This window comes from Schistocerca piceifrons, chromosome X (assembly GCF_021461385.2).
Source record: "Schistocerca piceifrons isolate TAMUIC-IGC-003096 chromosome X, iqSchPice1.1, whole genome shotgun sequence".
Classification (NCBI taxonomy): domain Eukaryota; kingdom Metazoa; phylum Arthropoda; class Insecta; order Orthoptera; family Acrididae; genus Schistocerca; species Schistocerca piceifrons.
Window position 1 is genome coordinate 396,739,333 of NC_060149.1, and position 19,353 is coordinate 396,758,685.

The following is a 19,353-nucleotide window of genomic DNA, read 5'->3' on the forward strand; positions in this document are numbered from 1 at the left end:
TAATGTAAGTTATGAAACAAAAATTTGTTCTTACACCTCTCTATAAGTATTTGGACATCACTCAAAATTGGCTGTTTGTTGTTAGAATGCCAATGAGTAAGACCTATGTCAGGTGCAATCTTGGTGCTGACTAACGAGACAGTCATGTATGTTCAATAAAAGAAAATATGCACACCAACACCAACAAAACTCAAGAAATTAATATGTAAATATTTCTGAATGATTTCTGTAACTCAAGTGAAGGAATATTTTAATTGAACTGTGTTGTGATTAAGAAGAGTCAGGAATGTTATTGTCATTGGAACTAGTGATTGTTGGACATGGAGATTTTTACTGTGGACTGGATTAAATGAAGTATCAGTGTGTAATCCTTTGCAATAAATTATTAAAAGACAGTGCTAAATGCAAACTGTGACTTTTTTGTGTAAATGTGAAATTTGTTTTTGCTCCACTAAACAATAATTAACTTTACCACTGTTACTGTAGTGCTGATCTGGTTGAATATGCTAAAATTTGTTTTTGTTGACAAACTTGTCACTGTTCTTAATAATCAAAGTTGGTGAAGAACAAATGTGTTAATGCAGTCTAAATCATGGTGTCGTGTACATATTTGAACAACAACCATCCCACACTCATTTAGACTTTCAACTTTGCAGTGATTGAGATTGGTGCTACCAAGAAGTGACTATGAGGATCAGATCAGTTTCTTTACAACATTCTTGAAGTTCCCATGCCCACTGCAACAGTAAGTGATGATGTCACTGGGTCAATATGGGAACACTTATGGGTCATCTGATGTGGAACCCCCTGTTAAAAATGTGCGTTGAGTTGAGTGCTCCAAAGCATTTGTGCCTGCACCAGCACTGTACTCTGTCATTGTATCTGCCACAGATCACCATCTATGTCGCTTTATTACCACCTATGTTGCTTTACAGAGTGGGCAAGCTTCCAAACCCCACATTCTGTGATGAGACATGGACATGCAGCATTTTATCATATACTCAGGGTTTCTCCATCCTTCAGTTATATTCCATCTGACCAGCTTTGCCATTTCCAGATGTTTGTTCCTCACTGCCAGGCCATAACAATCTGCTTTCTGTCAAAATTGTTTATGTCTTTGGTCTTTCCCATATGCAGCCCGCATTGTCACTAGAATGATTCCTCATTTATCTCTGCTCTACTTATATACTTTCTTTAACACATTGTGTCATGTAACACCCCCAGACAGCATTCAGTTTTGTGGTGGGCAGTGGTCATATTGTCTTGGCTTATCATTGTATATAAATGAAACATTTCTTTATACAGTATTCCATTGACAAATTGCATAATAAATGTCTCATACAGCATATCTGATGTATTCTCTTTATGGGCAATATGTGTTCAAATTCAAATAGCAAGAAAACTAACACATTATTTACTCATCCATTCTTTTCATATGTTATTTGATGCTTAATTTAAACTTTTGAGCATACTGTAGAAATATGTGGTTTAGTTTGGGCAAAGATTGTGCCAATATGAACCAAATAACTACTGGTTGAGTATTACTATTCGCTGTGAAATGAATAATGTGCTCATGTTTTGATTGTTTCCCCCCAGTCTTCTGAATTTTCAAAACAAGCCCCTGCAAAATGATTGCACTTTTAACACAATTTCATTTATTTCACAGTATGAAGCTGCACTGAATCCAGAATTATTTTTTTCAGAAGGTTCTCATATCTCACAATAAAGGTCAACCAGAACAGGCTTGTGGGGCAGAAGATTCAGTCTCTTTTATTTACTATAAAAACAGATGCACACAATACCTTCATCTTGGGTACGTAATGGAAAAAAGAAAATGAAAACTTGTGAGAAACAAAACGAACCAGCCTCCATGGATAGGGCAAGGTGGCTGGTGGCAGTATTCTTCTTGAGTATCTGCTCCTTGGCACTGGTTGCCTCCATAAGCAGGAGTAGGGCTGTCACACCTGCGGTAGCGCTTACGATTTGCTAAGCCACATGATGCAGAACACTCACTCCATTCAGACCACCCACTCCAACCACCATGTACCTTAAAGAACAAAGAAAAACTCAAATGAATATCATATGTAAATTAAAAGAATATAGAAATTTTGTAATGACTGAAAATTAATAAATTAAGTCTAGCAATTTATGCGGGGATGCAAAATGCTTGAAGTGTTTACTGAACATTTTCTTGTTTGCCAACCAATTGGTGTTCAAGCAACATTTTTGCACGAAGATCACTCATTCCTATGCAGTTATTGTAAGGGGAAAGTAGAACAACAATTGGGTATTAAAGGTAATATCACATGTAAGGGACAACAGATGGAACAAATACAACTACAAGAAGATACAGCACTATACCCAAATTTTTAATAGCACTTGATATGCTCTCAGAAACCCAAAAGTAAATTACATTACGGAGCTAAATGCTGATGGCTGACATGCAGATGTGATGGTGGCTGACGTGTACAGACATGTAATATCAGTATGTAGAAGAAGATAAGAGCATCTACCACCTCAGCATTGAAACATAAATAACAGGACCAGCACCAACATTGACAACAAAATTTGATATTGTTCATTCATCAAAACAATGACAAAGAAAATAGCTCACAAAGAGACAAAAATTAATCCAAATTCTCTATCAGTAGAGAAATGATGGACGTATAATGATGAGGAATGACCAAACAGCCAATAATCAAATTCTAGAGAGCTACTAAAAATGACCATAGCTGGTAACACATCAAAGATCTGAACTAAGATGGGAGAAAACAAATAAGAAAGCAATATGTCTAACTTTCAATATTCAGTTTTTGTACTTATTTGTGTTGTGATTGTCACTTAACCCAATCTGCATCTGTTTCAAAAATCTAGTATTACATGTAAAAACATGGCAGAGTAAATAACAAATGTCTTAAGTGTGATCAGTCACTAGTTATATGGAGAAGATAAGAAATAAGATTAGGGTTTAATGATGTGTTAACAATGGGGTATAAGAGCCTGAGCTCAAATATGGAATGGACAAGAACAGGAAAGGAAATCAAAAATACCTTTTATGAAGAAACTATCTAGTCACTAGCCTTAAGTGATCAGAGATCTTCCAGAAAATTTAATATCTGAATGGGGATTTAAAACACAGTGGTAGTGTCTTAACTGCTGTTTCATGTCTGTGAGTACATTAGGAAGGAAAGATTATCAGCCTATCATTAGTCTGAGTGCAAGTCATTGTTCACACTGTATCATTGCCATGATATTACAGTTGAGTGAACAGCAAGTGGTCTATAGTGCCTTCTTAGCACTGACCAGCTACCTCCCCTGAAAGATGGATCTGATGACACCTGGCTTCTGCTCAGTGAACCATTTTATGGGTAAGACGGCACTAAAATACTGTAGTACTAATATAAATTAATAAAACTGAAAATTTTGAGCCTGAAACTTGTAAAGTTAAATCATGTATTAATTTATCATTTGTATTTCTGAACTTAATATGATCACTAAATAGGAATGCTGAACATAGCACCAAATTATTGTACATTAAATAAAGAAAAAGAATGAGTTGCAGCTTTCCTTGTGAAGGGGTACAAATACAAAAAAATTATATTCTTGTGTTTTGCTATATGGCATTTTGCACCTTTTGTTACACCAGTAGAAATTCATGAACATTAATAGCACTAGTCACAGTACTCTAGGCTGCAGCTCGTAATTTTGACCTATTCATGAATCACTTTGATGACTGATTAATCTTAATAATATACCATTTCTAAGTAGAGATTTTGACTTACGTTTCTAGAGCCATGCTAATGTCAAGTTGGTGTAAGAAGTTCCCTAACAGTTGCAGTGAGCTGGGTGCAGCTCTGTAGATGGATATTGTTTATGCTTGCAGCTGTTTGCACTTAGCAGTTGAAAGCTGGCAACAGTGTTCCCAATTGTCTGGGATGATCTTAACCCAACTGTACTACAGCAGCCTTTCCTTTGTTGTAATCTAATTTTCTTAATAGAGTTTCTAACTAAGGTGATGGAAAGCAGTAAACTACTACCAATAACATTTTATATTTAGATCACACTGTTAGTTCGTAACTTTATCAAGAGTACAAATACACATGTCAGCTGTACAAAGCCCTACTACAGACTAGACGTGCAGATTGATGATGGGTGGCTCAAGGAAATTGAATAACTACTCAGTGATTGCAAAGCTTCAATGGGAGGGGCTACCTACAATGTTCATTACACTGAAGAGGATATCACAACATGACCACAACTCAACAGTTCAAACCCACATGCCAGCTTTAGCATTAACCATTTCTGGAAGTTTCTTGAAATATTTCATGTTTGAACTGTTTGTATGTTATGGAATATTCAATGCTTGTATGAATGCTAGCATTCTGTATTATTCAATGTTTGTATAATTAGCTGTACCCTCCATCCCAGAAGTCAGTTTGGTTCTGGCTGTATGTTGGAGTCAGTAATAAACATGCTTTTAGCGTTGTACTTCACTGATGACTCTGCCTTTGTATTTGGACTTGTTTTTGATTTCAACATGACAATATTATGTTATCAGAGAAGTTGCTGGTAATTGATTTTCATTTTACCTGACTAAATGAATTCAGTGTGTCACGTTATGAAACACAGGGAGTGTAAACTATGAAACAGTATATTTAGAATAAGGAATAATTACCAAACACAGATCTCACATATAAACAGTCAGCACTGGGTCCACTCTTGGTTTTGCTTTATACAACTTATCTGCCAACATCTATCCAGAAAAACAGGTAAAGAGTTCCCATTACTGATGATATAAGGATTATAATCAAGTCTAACAGAGTAACTTCAACACTTGAAAATATAAATAATATTGATTGACAACTATGAGTGGTTCTTTAAAAATGGACTACCACTGAACTTAGATGAAACACAACACAAACAATTCTGTATTGTACAAGACATGATCAAACCACAAGTAATAATGTAAGAGGGTAAATTAGTAAATGAAATTGTATTCTAAAGACTTAGTTGTTTATACTGATAAGAACTTGAAGTGGAATTCACATGTTAAGATCTCTTTTAATGTCTATGGTCTCCAGATCTTGCATGAAGAATAATGTCAGATTTGGGAAATTTAAACATCAAAACTTCTACTTAATTTTTCTATTTTCGTTCATTAGTGTCATATGGCATCATATACTGGGGTACCCTGTTATTGAGGAAGAAAGTGATGCACAGTACCATGTAATAAGGATAATATGTGGTGTCCATTCTAGAACCTCTTGTAGACAGCTCTTTAATAAAGTGGGCATACGACAACAGTCTCATGCTACATTTACTTACTTACAGAGTCTTTTTGTCAACAATCAATCACAGTCCGAAAAAAGCAGCAACATTCACAAATATAACACTAGAATGCGAAATAACTTACGTTTTCCATCACTCAGCCTTGGTGTGACACAGAAAGAAATGAGGCACACAATCACAAAAATCTTCCACCCCTACCTTGTGAGCTAAAGAATTTAACAGATAATTTAATTAACTTCAAACACAATTCCATATAGTAATTTATGAATATGTATAGTATGGCGTGTGTGTGTGTGTGTGTGTGTGTGTGTGTGTGTGTGTGTGTGTGTGTGTGTGTGTGTGTGTGTTTGTGTGTGCGCATGCATGCATGCATGCATGTGGGACATCATGGCTAGAGGTAATGATTATGATCCATGGAACACATAAAAAATTAAAAGTGGTTGCTGTTACATCTGTACATGTGTGATCTTGATGGCCACTTTCATGTACCCTCTTTTCAGTTGCATGCTGGAACAATGCAACAACTGATTCAAATTGCTGAGTGTCTATTTCAGCTGTGTAGAAGCATTTCATTCCCACAAACAGCTATGACACAACACAGTCAGTTCTACACAGTGTCAAACACACAAGAGCCATGCATCCCCTCAGTCTCTGCAACACATAAAATTATATTTATATAGCACCACACAGGTGGCAAGTGAAGCTCAGATATGTTGTGTGTTCCATCGTTGTGTCTACTATCACATATGTTTTATGGATAGCTGTGGCTGTATCCACTCTGTTACTGAAGAATTAAAGTCTAATTAGAAAGATCTGCATATGAGAATGTAGTTTTTCGCAGTAACATTCTTAAATAATTGCTTCACAGAGTTCTTGCCATGTAAGATTTGTCAGTCTCAAGCTTTCAATAACTTCCTCCACCAACACCATCACCATCATCGCCGGCTGGAGTGGCCGAGCAGTTCTAGGCACTACAGTCTGGAACCGCGCGACGGCTACGGTCGCAGGTTCGAATCCTGCCTCGGGCATGGATGTGTGTGTTGTCCTTAGGTTAGTTAGGTTTAAGTAGTTCTAAGTTCTAGGGGACTGATGACCTCAGAAGTTAAGTCCCATAGTGCTCAGAGCCATTTGAACCATTTGAATCACCATCATCACCAGTAGATTACATCTCAGTAGGCCTCATGAACAAACATTTGATAATGTTTGATAAAACAGAAAGGCATTGAGGTGATAAAATTCATTGGATACTTCCTAATATCACATGCGGCATTGTTATCCACAAAAATTCCATTATTGTTTGGGAAAATGAAGTTCATGAATGGCTGAAAATGGTCTTCAAGTAGCAAAACATAACCATTTCCAGTCAGTTGGACCAGAGGACACAGTCAATTCGATGTAAACACAGTCCACATCATTACGGAGCCATCACCACTTGCACAGTGCCTCGTGGACAACTTGGGTCCATGGTTTTACAAGGTCTGCGCAACACTAGAACACTACCATCAGCTCTTACCAACTGAAATCAGGATGCATCTGACCTGGTTTTCCAGTCATCTAGGGTGCAACTGATATGGCCACAAGCCCAGGACAGAGGCTGCAGGCAGTGTTGTGTGGGTAGCAAAGGCACTCACATTGGTTGTCTGCTGACATTACCTATTAACAACATATTTAGCTGCACTTTCCTGATGGATACATTTGTTATACATTCCACATTGATTTCTGCAGTTATTTCATGCAGTACTGCTTGTTTGTTAGCACTGAACTCTCCACAAATGCCACTGCTCTTGGTCATTAAGTGAAAGCTGTCCCTTATTGCATTGTGTGTGGTGAGAGGTAATGCCTGAAATTTGGTATTATTGCCACACTTTCGACACTGTGGATCTCAGAATAGCAAATTATCTCATGATTTTTGAAATGGAAGTCCCATGCATCTAGCTCCAACTGCCATTCCAGATTCAAAGCCTGTTAATTCTCATTGTGTGGCCATTATCATATTGGACATCTTCTCACATGAATCACCTGAGTAAAAATGACAGCTCTACCAATGGACTCCCTTTTATACCTTTCGTATGTGGTACTACTGCCATCTGTATATGTGCAGATCACTGTCCCGTGACTTTTGTCATCTCAGGGTATCATTCCAATGCATCTAATTACTGGGATTCTGTCATCAAAGAAGCCACTGAGGTCAGAATGTGTACCCACAGCTTTAACCAAGACAGTGGCACCACCCTTAGTGGTGGCTGGAAATGGGTACATGAAACTGAAAGTCAACAGAGAAGTCAATTCAGTCTTCCATCACTAATGAAATCCACATCACTACCAATGTTCTCTAATCATATACAGTGACATAATCACTGATAGAAAATGGAAGGTCTGTGACTTCATAGTGTCTTCATTAAATAATTAGGCCAACTAAAGTAACTAACAACCTATTGAAATCTAATTACCTGATGATGATGATGATGGAGAAAGTTGTCAAAAGCTTGAGATTGACAGATCTGTTGTGGCAAGAGCTCTGTGCAGCTTTTATTCATGAACTGCATATGGTCAATAGTTGCACTCTTTTCACTTTCAGAAGTGTGTCAGGATCCAATAGTTTACTAATTCTTTAATACTTTTGAGTACAATTACAAGAGTAATTTAAGCTGAGCAAACCAAGTTGCCTGTTACAAACACAAATGTAGATTCAAAAACTTAATTTCTAGGGGTTGATCATAATATTTTATCTCTGTCGATAAAAACATCCAGTCTTTCCATGTGCCTCCAAACACTGCAGTGTTCCTACAGATGAAGACATAAGTACACTATGTTTCAGTCTCTGAGAAAGAATGCTTAAGCTTACTTGACATTCTGCCATGTAGCAGTTGCGCCATTCTTCATTATCCCCTTGGCAACCGATATGTGGTGCAACACACTCTCTCTTGCGAACTTGTTGTCCAGGTCCACAGGTTGTACTGCATTCTGACCACCCTGACCAAGCTCCCCATTCTGCAGGTGCTACAACAAAATTAATAAAATTATGTGAATTGTTTCAAGAAAAAAAAAGAATAATTAGTTTACATATTATCATAATTTTTAAACACATGTACTGTGAATTTATCTTTTTCCTTCGAAAATTAAACAGGCAGTTCCTTGTTGTTGCTTTCAGTATTAGTACATATTAAACATACCAATATTTGCAGAAAATGGTTTGAAGCAAATTACATGAAGATTGACACCAAAGAAATTATGACACAGTAAATAGCTACTGTTGAGCATTGCATCAGGGAGGTGTTGTTGGAATCTTTTATGGTTATGGGTCAACTTGGGCTCCCTCATATGTTATAAAATATGCTGTGGAATTGGGTTTTGAAGTTTTGACATTGGAAGTAATAATGCATCTTTCAGCAGCTTGATCGTCTAGTGTTTCAACTTACAAACAAATATACTTATTTAAAAGTTACTGTTAAGTTAAATATAGACACAAGGAAAGAAAGAAACAACACTGGATTTGAATAAAGGTTTTATTTGTTGCTGTTGCCCAGTGCTAACCTCATGGTCATTATCAAGTGTCATGCACATATGACTTATACTAATAGCATACATGTAGTTCTAAATAAGAATGAAAATGTCAATGCACATTCAAACACATTATCAATTAACTTGACTAAGACTGCTTTGGGAATTATAATAGCAGATTACTCTGTTTATACGTATTTTCAAATAGGATTTACAACACAAATAAATTGTTTTGTACCTGTGTAGGCCTATACGGTATGGTATTAGGTTGTCTTTTGTATGAGAGGAAACTAATAGTGATGAATAAAATATTTTATTCAAACAACAGGCAGCCTCAGTGGAACCACGATATCTTTTAATCAGTGTCTGATGGCTGTGGACACAAGCATTAAGAATACAACAGAATTAAAAGTAAATAAATCTATTAGAATGACAAGGTCTAAACAAGTGATTACATGTCAAATCATTACCACATATAATTACTGACAATAACATGAATAGTCATGCACAGGAACAGAATGTATGCAAGAAGAAAAGACAAGTCAGTTTGTAAACCATAAAATTATTAAACAAGGTGTTGGAGTCTGAAAACTGGGAACTAGTATATGTAAACTGTGAGGCAGATGACAAATGGGGCCAGTTCTGTAAAGCATTTCATTATTGTTACTATAGCAGTTACTGTCTGATACACAAAAAAATGTAAAAGTCAAGTCACGAATGATGTAACCCAGGCAAGAAATAAATTAAACTGAATTATGACTTTCAGATTAGGAGGAAAAAGGATAGGTATGCAATTCTGCACAAAATAAAAAGGAAAAAAAAATAATTTCAGCTCATCATAAAAAAAGTCTCAGCATATTAGGACATAAAATGAAATAGACACAACAAATAAAGTTTTGCATCACCTTGGTTCTGAGAGTTCTGAAACCTGTGAAGAAAATTGGAATAGAAATCAACATAAACATCATTTCTGCCCTTTTTATTGCTCATGAAAGCCACACATTGCAAGTTGTACCACCATACAGTGAGACCTTCAGAGGTGGTGGTCCAGATTGCTTTACACACTGGAACTTCTAATAGCCAGTAGCATGTCCTCCTGCATTGATGCATGGCTGTATTTATCATGGCATACTATCCACAAGTTCATCAAGGCACTGTTGGTCCAGATTGTCCCACTCCTCAATGGCGACTCAATGTAGATCCCTCAGACAGGTTGGTGGGTCACATCATCCATAAACAGCCCTTTTCAATCAATCCCAAGCATGTTTGATAGTATTCATGTCTGGAGAACATGATGGTCACTCTAGTTGAGCAATGTCATTAACCTGAAGGAAGTCATTCACAAGATGTGCATGACGGGGGCTGCAAAATGTCATCCATGAAGACGATTGCCTCACCAATATGCTGCAGATATGGTTGCACTATTGGTTGGAGGAAGGCATTCATGTATCATACAGCCATTACGGTGCCTTCCATGACCACCAGCAGTTTATGGTGGCTCCATATAATGCCACCCCAAAACAACAGGGAACCTCCACCTTGCTGCACTCACTTGACAGCGTGTCTAAGGCGTTCAGCCTGACTGTATTGCCTCCAAACACATCTCTGACGATTGTCTGGTTGAAGGCATATGCAACCCTCATTGGAGGAGAGAAGATGAACCCCGCCATGGATGTTGGGAGTGAATTTGCACATCATGCAGCCTATTGCACACAGTTTGACTAGTAACATGATGTCCTGTGGCTGCATGAGAAGCATTATTCAACATGGTGGCATTGCTGTCAGGGTTCCTTTGAGCCATAATCCATAGGTAACAGTCATCCACTGCAGTAGTAGCCCTTGGGTGGCCTGAGCAAGGCATGTCATTGAGGGTTCCTGTCTCTCTGTAGCTAATCCATATCCGAACAACATCACTTTGGTTCACTCCAAGACGCCTGGACACTTCCCTTGTTGAGAGCCCTTCCTGGCACAAAGTAATAATGTGATAGTAATTGAACCACAGTAGTGGCTGTCTAGGCATGGTTGACCTACAGACAACAAGAGGCATGTACCTCCTTCCTGGTGGAATCACTGGATCTGATTGACTGTCGGACCTTCTCCATGTAATAGGCACTGCTCATGCATGGTTGTTTACGTCTTTGGGTGGGTTTAGTGACATCTCTGAACAGTCAAAGGGACTGTGTATGTGATACAATATCCATAGTCAATGTCTATCTTCAGGTGTTCTGGGAACTGGGGTGATGCAAACCTTTTTTTTATGTGTGCGTAAGATTTATAGTTCTCATAGAACAAAGAAGAAGACAATGTAAAAACACACAGAGGGCATCTGCCTCTTGAGAGTTGAATAATTTTATGGAGGCAGTCATGACATAACCAATTTGTTCAACACACACACTGTAACTATATAAGATAATTTAATTGCATAAAAAAATGGAGAAAGTAAATGTAATTTCTAAACCTCCATGTATAAAGCAAACTATTGCATTTATTGGAACAGAGTCAAACATTCTACAACAGCTGGATGTCAAAGATTTGTCTCGACTAGCTGGTGTAATATTGTGTTATGAAGCACTGCAAAAATATTCAAACAAACTACTTAACATCCTAAATATTTTAACAGAAGACAGAGTTAAATAAAATAAAGGAAAATAGTATCAAAGTTTTGCGACAGAGAATTGCAGAATCATATCACTGATTTCCACACCAACTAAAATATCTGGAATCATTTTAAAAACTGAATTGTAAATTATGTAAAAATATTTAAAAACTAAACCAATCACAATACTGATATATGGAATGACAATCAACCACAAAGTGGCAGTAACCAATTTTGTTGCTGATGTTATGAGTTCCTACATAATTCAGAAAGTATGTGGCAACTTTATGGATGTCTTTATGGCATTGTATGAACTATGCCTTGTTGATACAGAAGTTGTATCAATATGTAATAAATGAATTATGCTATTTTTATGTTGTGTATACAATGAACAGGAAAAAATGCATGGAAAAGTCAAACATATAGAAGGTGAACATTTAATTACTAACAGTTTAGATTTATTAACAGTAAAGAATGGTGTAATAAAAGATTTGCCATTCATTTATACATTATGTAAATTATCTCTGCAGACTTGCAATACAAGAAATTTTTATGAAAAAAAGAGAAAACTGATACGTATAAATTTAAGTGTTAGAAAGTGTTTTCTGAAAGTATTTTTCTTGCATGTAGGCATATATGATAGTGAAATGCAGACTGTAAACTGTACAAACAGAAGATTTGAAATGTGGTGCTACATTACAAATCTGATGATTAGGTGTATAGATTGGATAACTAATGATGAGGTACTGAATTATATCAGGAAGAAAAGAAACTGTAGTAACATGATTCACGTTTCTGTCGCACTTCACATAGTGTAGACCGGGAACCGTCTGATAGGCATGCCCAATGTGAACTAACTGGGCACGGCCCGTGCTGCCTGGGTTGTTGTTGTTCCGCCGGCAGAGGTCAGGGCTGAATTCTTGCGTGCCCTCTGGTGGACGGGACTTTACTTGCGGCAACTACTGTACATGACGTGCCGTGCCGATGTGCGCCTCCCGCTATCTTTCTGGTGGCTACTGCACTCCTCCTCCCTTGGGGGGGGGGGGGGGGGGGGTGGGGTGAAGCCACTGTGATCCACTGCGTCAGAAGATCGAGCGTCATGCAGTAGCGATGACCTCCACGTCCATTGGAAGGCTGGAGTCGAGGGGATCTGCCAACCCTCGAGCCGGAACTTTCGAATACGGCTGGAAGTGACCCACACGAAGAGGCCCCCGTCATCCCACCACTGGAGCCCGGGACAGAACAGGTGACAAGCCGTCGAACTCCAGATCCTGGTCCACCTCGGGAGGGGCAAGACCCAGTGGCGGGGACGATGAGGAAGGGATGACCACAGGTGAACCAGCCTCCTGAGAAACTGGGACTGTGAGGGGGGCCGGCTCTCGCCAGGGCATCTCTAACGATGGCGATGGCAGTGCTGGAGCTACTGGAGGCCGCCAAGGATGAGAACCATCGCAGGATGGCGGAGTCGCAGGTGGGAGGGGCGCTAGCGTCCCCTGAGAAAACAACACGGATGCTGGCAATGGGGAAGCCGGCACCCGAGGGGCCGGAGGGTGGGTGTCCAAACGTGGACGTAGCTGATTTTGGTGACGACGTACCTCCTGGTCCTCACTTGCAAGGTATAGAGCCGGCAGCCATTGCGGCACAGGACCACTGCCGGTATCCAACGTGGATTGCGACCAAACCCACATGCCCAGTCCGACATACCCAGTGGAAAGTCGGGTACCCCGTTTTGCGAAGACTGGAGAGGATTGGGCCTGAGGAGGTGCAGCAGAGTCCTAGGTTGGCGCCCATGGAGAAGCTCTGTGGGGCTGCGGTCTCCCATCGGTGTGGTCCGGTATGCCGTAAGGAAAAATGTCAATGCCTCCTCCGCAGGAAATTCGTGCACATACTTTTTCATCTGCATCTTAAATGTGCGCACCATGCACTCGGCTTCCCCATTCGATTGTGGATGAAAGGGGGGAGGGCAAATGTGCCGAATACCAAAGCGCCTACAAAAATCCTAGAAGGTCTGCGAAATAAACTGAGGTCCATTGGCCGATACCAGGGTGACTGGCAGACCTTTCACAGGAAAGATTTTTGCTAGTTCCTGGATTGCAACTTCTGAAGTGGTTTAGGAGCAGCGAAACACATATGGGAATCTGGAATAAGCATCAATGATAATGAGCCAAAAGCCATTGAGAAAGGGGCCCACAAAATCTATGTGAACACGTTCCCATGCCTTGGTTGTAGGCGGCCCTGAAGAGAACGCTGACCTGTTGGCTCGCACACTGGGAACAGTGCTCTATTTCTCTGTCAATACCGGGCCAGTACACATGTATGCGAGCCAAGGTTTTAGTATGGGAAACACCCCAGTGCGCCTCATGTAATAACGTGAGGACCTCCCTTCGTAAACTTTCAGGAACAACCAAGTGAGGAGCTGCATCATCTGTAGCCAGAAGGAGAACTCCTTCCAAGACTGAGAGGCAGTCTTGTAGAACAAAATAATTATGAAGAGGGTCCAAGGCCCGGCCTGGAGGTTGGGACGACCACCCCTGCTGAACGAGGTGAACTACTTGCCTGAGAACTGGTTCAGCTGCCGTTTCCCTAGCGACTCTAGGACTAGTGATTGGGAAGCCATCAACCGCTTGGCGGGACGCCACATCCAAATGGAAACACATAATCTCCTCCCGATCGTACTTAGGATCCGGGCCCACCAGAAGACGGAAAAGAGCGTCGGCGTTGGCATGCTGTCCGGTAGGACGAAAATGAATGTCATAATGGTACTTAGAGAGGAACAATGCCCAGCGCTGCAGTCTGTGGGCCACCCTATCTGGAATCTGAGAGGTGAGGCCAAATAACGATATTAATGGCTTATGGTCAGTGATTAACTGAAACTTCATGCCATACAAGAAAGGGTGAAACTTGGTAACAGCGTAGACAATGACCAAAGCCTCTTTTTCCACCTGGTAGTAATGGGCCTGTGCAGGACTAAGAGTTTTAGATGCAAATGCCAGTGGCTGCTCGGAGTCATCTGCGTTGCGATGGGCGAGGACCGCCCCCACCCCATACTGCGAAGCATCTGTAGCCAGGACCAATGGCTTATTGGGGTCAAAAGTAGCCATACAAGGTGCTGACGTGAGGGGGCCCTTCAATGAGGTGCATGCTCGCTCGCATACAGGCAACTAATCAAGAGGAACACCCTTGCGCAGAAGGCAGTACAGGGGGCGGGCTATGGTGGAAGCCCTGGGAATGAACCGGTGGTAATAGGCAATCTTGCCTAAACATGCTTGTAACTCCTTCAGCGAAGCAGGCCGTGGAATGTCGATGTCACCTTGAACCAAACTTTCTAGCAGCTGGATGCCGTGCCGAGAGGTGGTGTAGCCCACATACTCAATGGACAGTTGTAAGAAGTTCGACTTACGCAGGTTGCAACGCAAGCCCACAGACCTGAATTTGAGAAAGAGGGTTCGAAGGTTGTGCAAGTGTTCCTTCGTGCTGTGGCCCGTGACAATTATGTCGTCCAGGTTATTAATACAATGAGGGATTGTCGATGTGACATGCTCAAGATAAAGCTGAAATATCGCCGGGGCACTGGATATTCCGAAGGCCAACCGCTGGTATTGGTAAAGGCCAAACGGGGTGTTGATGACCACCAGTCATTTGGAGTCCTCATCAAGTGGTATCTGATGATAAGCCTCCAAAAGATCGATTTTAGAAAAATACTGGCCTCCCGCCACGACGGAGAGCAATTCATCAGAACGAGGCAAGGGATAGGTGTCCACCACCAATTGGGAATTAATGGTGGCCTTGAAATCGCCACAAAGACGTAATTTTCCCGAGGGTTTCCTGACGATAATGAGGGGTGAAGCCCACTCACTAGAAGAAATGGGAAGAATGATGGCGAGGGCTGTTAGCCATTCTACCTCTGCTTTTACCTGAGGGCGGAGAGCCAAGGGGATCTGCCTCGCTTGTAGAAAACGCGGGCAAGCCGATGCCTTCAGTGTTAAGTAAGCCTCAAAGTCTGAAACACGACCCAGGCCCTCCTCAAAGATATCCTTAAAGGCAGAGATCAAAGATTCCAATGATTGATAAGGAACATCTTTAGAGACCAACTGTATGGTGTCTGTGATAGAAAAACCGAAAGCTTGAAAGGCATCCAATCCAAAACGTTAGCGGAGCTCGCATCACTGGCAACAATAAAAGTCAGAGTCCGAGTGACTGATTTGTAAGTAACGTTGGTAATGAATTGACCCAGTAGGGGAATGAATTGTTTACCATAACTGTGTAGACGCCGGTAAACTGGCGCCAATGGGGGCGACCCAAGGTTGGAGTAAGTTTGTGCATTCAACAAGTATCTACTTGCAGTTGTAGCAACCGAACCAACACCTCGATAAAGAGTTTGTGTGCCGATGCATGGGAACCTGGCCCAATGAAACTTCTTGAATGTCAACATCCATGTCCTCTGTACCTGCTTCCTTCGATTCTTTTGAGGCTGAGAGGCAAACTTTAGCAATGTGTCCCTTTTTATTACATTTGCGACAAACGGTCCAACACTGGGGGCACTCTGACCGATCATGATGTATATAGCACGATGCACAGGATGGTAACGGGGGCCAGCAGCCAGAACTCTGTTTATGCGCCGTGCAGGAATGGCCATAACAGCCGGATTGTACTGCTCACACATTGTCCACCCTGACGCAGTGGATGTGGCCACTCTGCCCTGAACCGCCGTGACATCGCACCATGCTTCCAACTGTTGACCTGTGGTGTGAGACACTTCATACGATTGAGCAATGGACAGGACTTCCTCAAGGGAAGGGTCTTCCAACTGCAGGGCCCGTTGCCGGACCTCCCTATCCGGGGCCGAACGAACAATGACGTTGCGCACCATAATGTGGGCATCTGACTCTCGCGATTGCTCCATGACAAAATGACACTTGCGACTGAGACTGTGCAGGGTAGCAGCCCACACCCGGTAAGACTGATGGGGCTGTTTCTTGCATTGGTAGAACTTGACCCTAGCCGCCACAACATACGTGCGGCGGCGATAATATGAAGACAGCAATGAACACAATGTGTCAAAAGACAAGGACGAGGGTTCCTGCAACAGCGCCAGCTGACGCAAAACTTGATACAGTGAGGGAGATATCAAAGACAAGAAGAGAGCACGACATGCCTCCACATTGGCAACATGAAATGCCTGGAAATGCTGCCGAGGGCGATGTTCATATGCGTCCCAATCGTCCACCGTCTCGTCATATGGGGGAAAGGGAGGAGGGAACGGCGCTGGAGCAGACTGTGGGAGAGGAACGCCGGAAGCACTTGTTTCATGGTGGCCATGAGCTCCGTCTGCTGCTCAACCAAAACCCACACTAAATCTCCCATGCCGTGGATAATCTGCGAAACTGGAACAATGACGCAACACGAGGAAGAACGACCCTACTCGTCGCCAATTGTGTAGTAACACGATTCATGTTTCCACCACACTTCACATAGTGTAGACCAGGAACCGTTTGATAGGCATGCCCGATGTGAACTGACTGGGCATGGCCCATGCTGCCTGGGTTGTTGTTGTTCCCCCGGCAGAAGTCGCGGCTGAATTCTCGCGTGCCTTCTGGTGGACGGGACTTTACTTGCGGCAACTACTGTCCGTGATGCGCCGTGCCGATGTGCGCCTCCCGCAGTCTTTCTGGTGGCTACTGCAGAAACCTTTGGCACAAAACAAGGACTGATTGATAAGATTTTTGATGCATCAAAGAACAGTCAATTTGATAAAGGAGGGATGTTATTGGTGTGGGTCGGTGGGGGGTTAAAAACAACAGTGAGGACCAAGGCTTGATTATAGGAAACACATACAAGCAAATGTAGGTGTCAGTACCTATGCAGAGATAAGGAGACTTACACTGTATAAACCAGCATGGAGAGATGCAATGAAACAGTCTTCAAACTGAAGATCCGAATCAAAAATATGTAACTCACTTTCGACAAAACATAGCTCAGAAAGTTACCATGTATGGCAATGACATGTCAGTTACCTGTACAGATCACTCAAATGTGGTGTTTGGAAAATAGTCAAATTAGTTTAAAACAGAGTATATACACTAACCTGCCATAACATTATGACTACCAACCTACTATCAATACAAACCCATTCAGGCAATATCAGCCAGCGAGGAATGACTGCTAGTCAGAAACTAGCAAGGTTTATGTAGTATCAGCGTGCATGCTGTCCGTGTGTAGAATGGGGAAGGTGCTTGATCTATCTGAGTTTGACCAAGGGCAGATTGTGATAGTCCAGAAGCTCAACGTGAGCATTTCTGAACCTGCACGAATTGTCAAGTATTCAGAGACTGCTGTGGTGAGTGTCTTCAACATGTAGTGAAACAGATGTTAAACCACGTCCAGACATCGGGGGGTTGGGCAACCACCTCTCATTACAGATGTTGGATGTCATAGGCTGGGCAGACTAGTAAAACACAACAGGCGGTGAACTGTGGTGGAACTAACATCAGACTTTAATGCTGGGCAGAGTAAAAGTGTCTCTGAACACAGTGCACCGAACACTCCTAATTATGGGCTTCCACAGCCAATGACCAATGCATGTGCTAACGTTAACACCTTGACAATGGTAACTATGACTGAAATGGGCATGTGACCATTGGCACTGAACATTCATGCAGTGGCAAAGCATTGCATGATCTGCTAACTCCCAATACCTTCTTCATCTTGTTGATGGGAGGGCGTGAATCCATCATCTTTCAGGGAAACAGCTCCTTGACACCTGTACTGTGGAATGGAGACAAGCTGGTGGGAGCTCCACCATGCTTTGGGGAACATTCAACATTCATGTGGGCAACCATGGGTCCAGTGGAGCTCATGCAAGGCACCATGATAGCCAAGAAGTATCATATACTGGTTGCAGACCATGTACCGCCATTCATGGCAATCTTGTTTCACGATGGCAGGGGCATTTTTCAACAAGATAATGCACAATGTCACAAGGCCAGGAGTGCAATGGAGTGGTTTGAGGAACACTGTGGCGAGTTCCAACTGATGTGCTGGCCCCCCAACTCACCAGATGTGAACGCAAATGAACATGTCTGGGATGTGACTGAATGTGGCGTCAGAGCTCACTGCCCTCTCTCCCAATAAATTATGGATATTAGGTAACTTATGTGTGCAGATGTGGTACCAACTCCCTCCAGTGACCTACCAGTGCCTCATTGCATCCATGTTATGACATGTCCCTGCTGTTATAGATGCCAAAAGTGAACACGCTGGCTATTAGGTAGATGGTCATAAAGTTCTAGTTGATCAGTGTATTGTGTGTCGTGCGGCATGCAGTTTGGTGTAGTAGGTAGTGTCTCTAGCTGGCACATTGTGGGTTAACAATTCAAATTCAACCACCAGCAATTACTCGTTATTTAGCATTTATCATTTCTGGAAGGTACTTGAAATTTCTTAAGTTGGTAATATTTGTATGTTCTGGAATATTCTGTGTTTGTATAAATAGCAGCACTCTCCATCCAGGTGTTTAATTAAGTTCTGCTCTGGCTGTATGTTTGTTTTTGTAATAAATATGCATTCAATGTTACGTTTTGTACTTCATTGATGGTCTTACTGTGGATTTGGACTTGAGTGTTGTTATGATATGATACTGTTTGGTGAAGATACTGGGTACTTCGATACACCTTCATCACCATGGCTCAAGTTAGTCAATGTAAAAGCCATTGTCTGCATGGAAAGGAACTGGAATACAAGTACTACATCATGTCCATGGTCTATATATTGAGGAGAACAATAGATACCAAAACAGCAGTAAATCAGCTCCACATCGGGCATTCTTCAGGGTTTTCTAAAGGCACCGGTCATTACCTTCAAAATGGCTGAAAGGATTCAACCAAGTCACCAAATACAACAGGTGGGATGATATGATGTGTTTCTCAAATATGCACTTTTACTTGGGTGGCACATCCTAGCAGCGGTTT

General features: G+C 41.6%; 1 protein-coding gene across 1 annotated transcript in view; it reads right to left on the reverse strand.

Moving 5' to 3' along the window:
- LOC124723147 (hemicentin-1-like) overlaps positions 1-19,353 on the reverse strand; it is a 754,903-nt gene that overhangs the window by 193,793 nt on the left and 541,757 nt on the right. Inside the window, exons 41-42 of the mRNA XM_047248337.1 lie at positions 8,135-8,289; positions 1,863-2,047 (exon numbers count right to left, since the gene is read on the reverse strand). Coding sequence (XP_047104293.1) covers positions 1,863-2,047; positions 8,135-8,289 — 340 coding nt within the window. The remainder of the gene's footprint in view (positions 1-1,862; positions 2,048-8,134; positions 8,290-19,353) is intronic.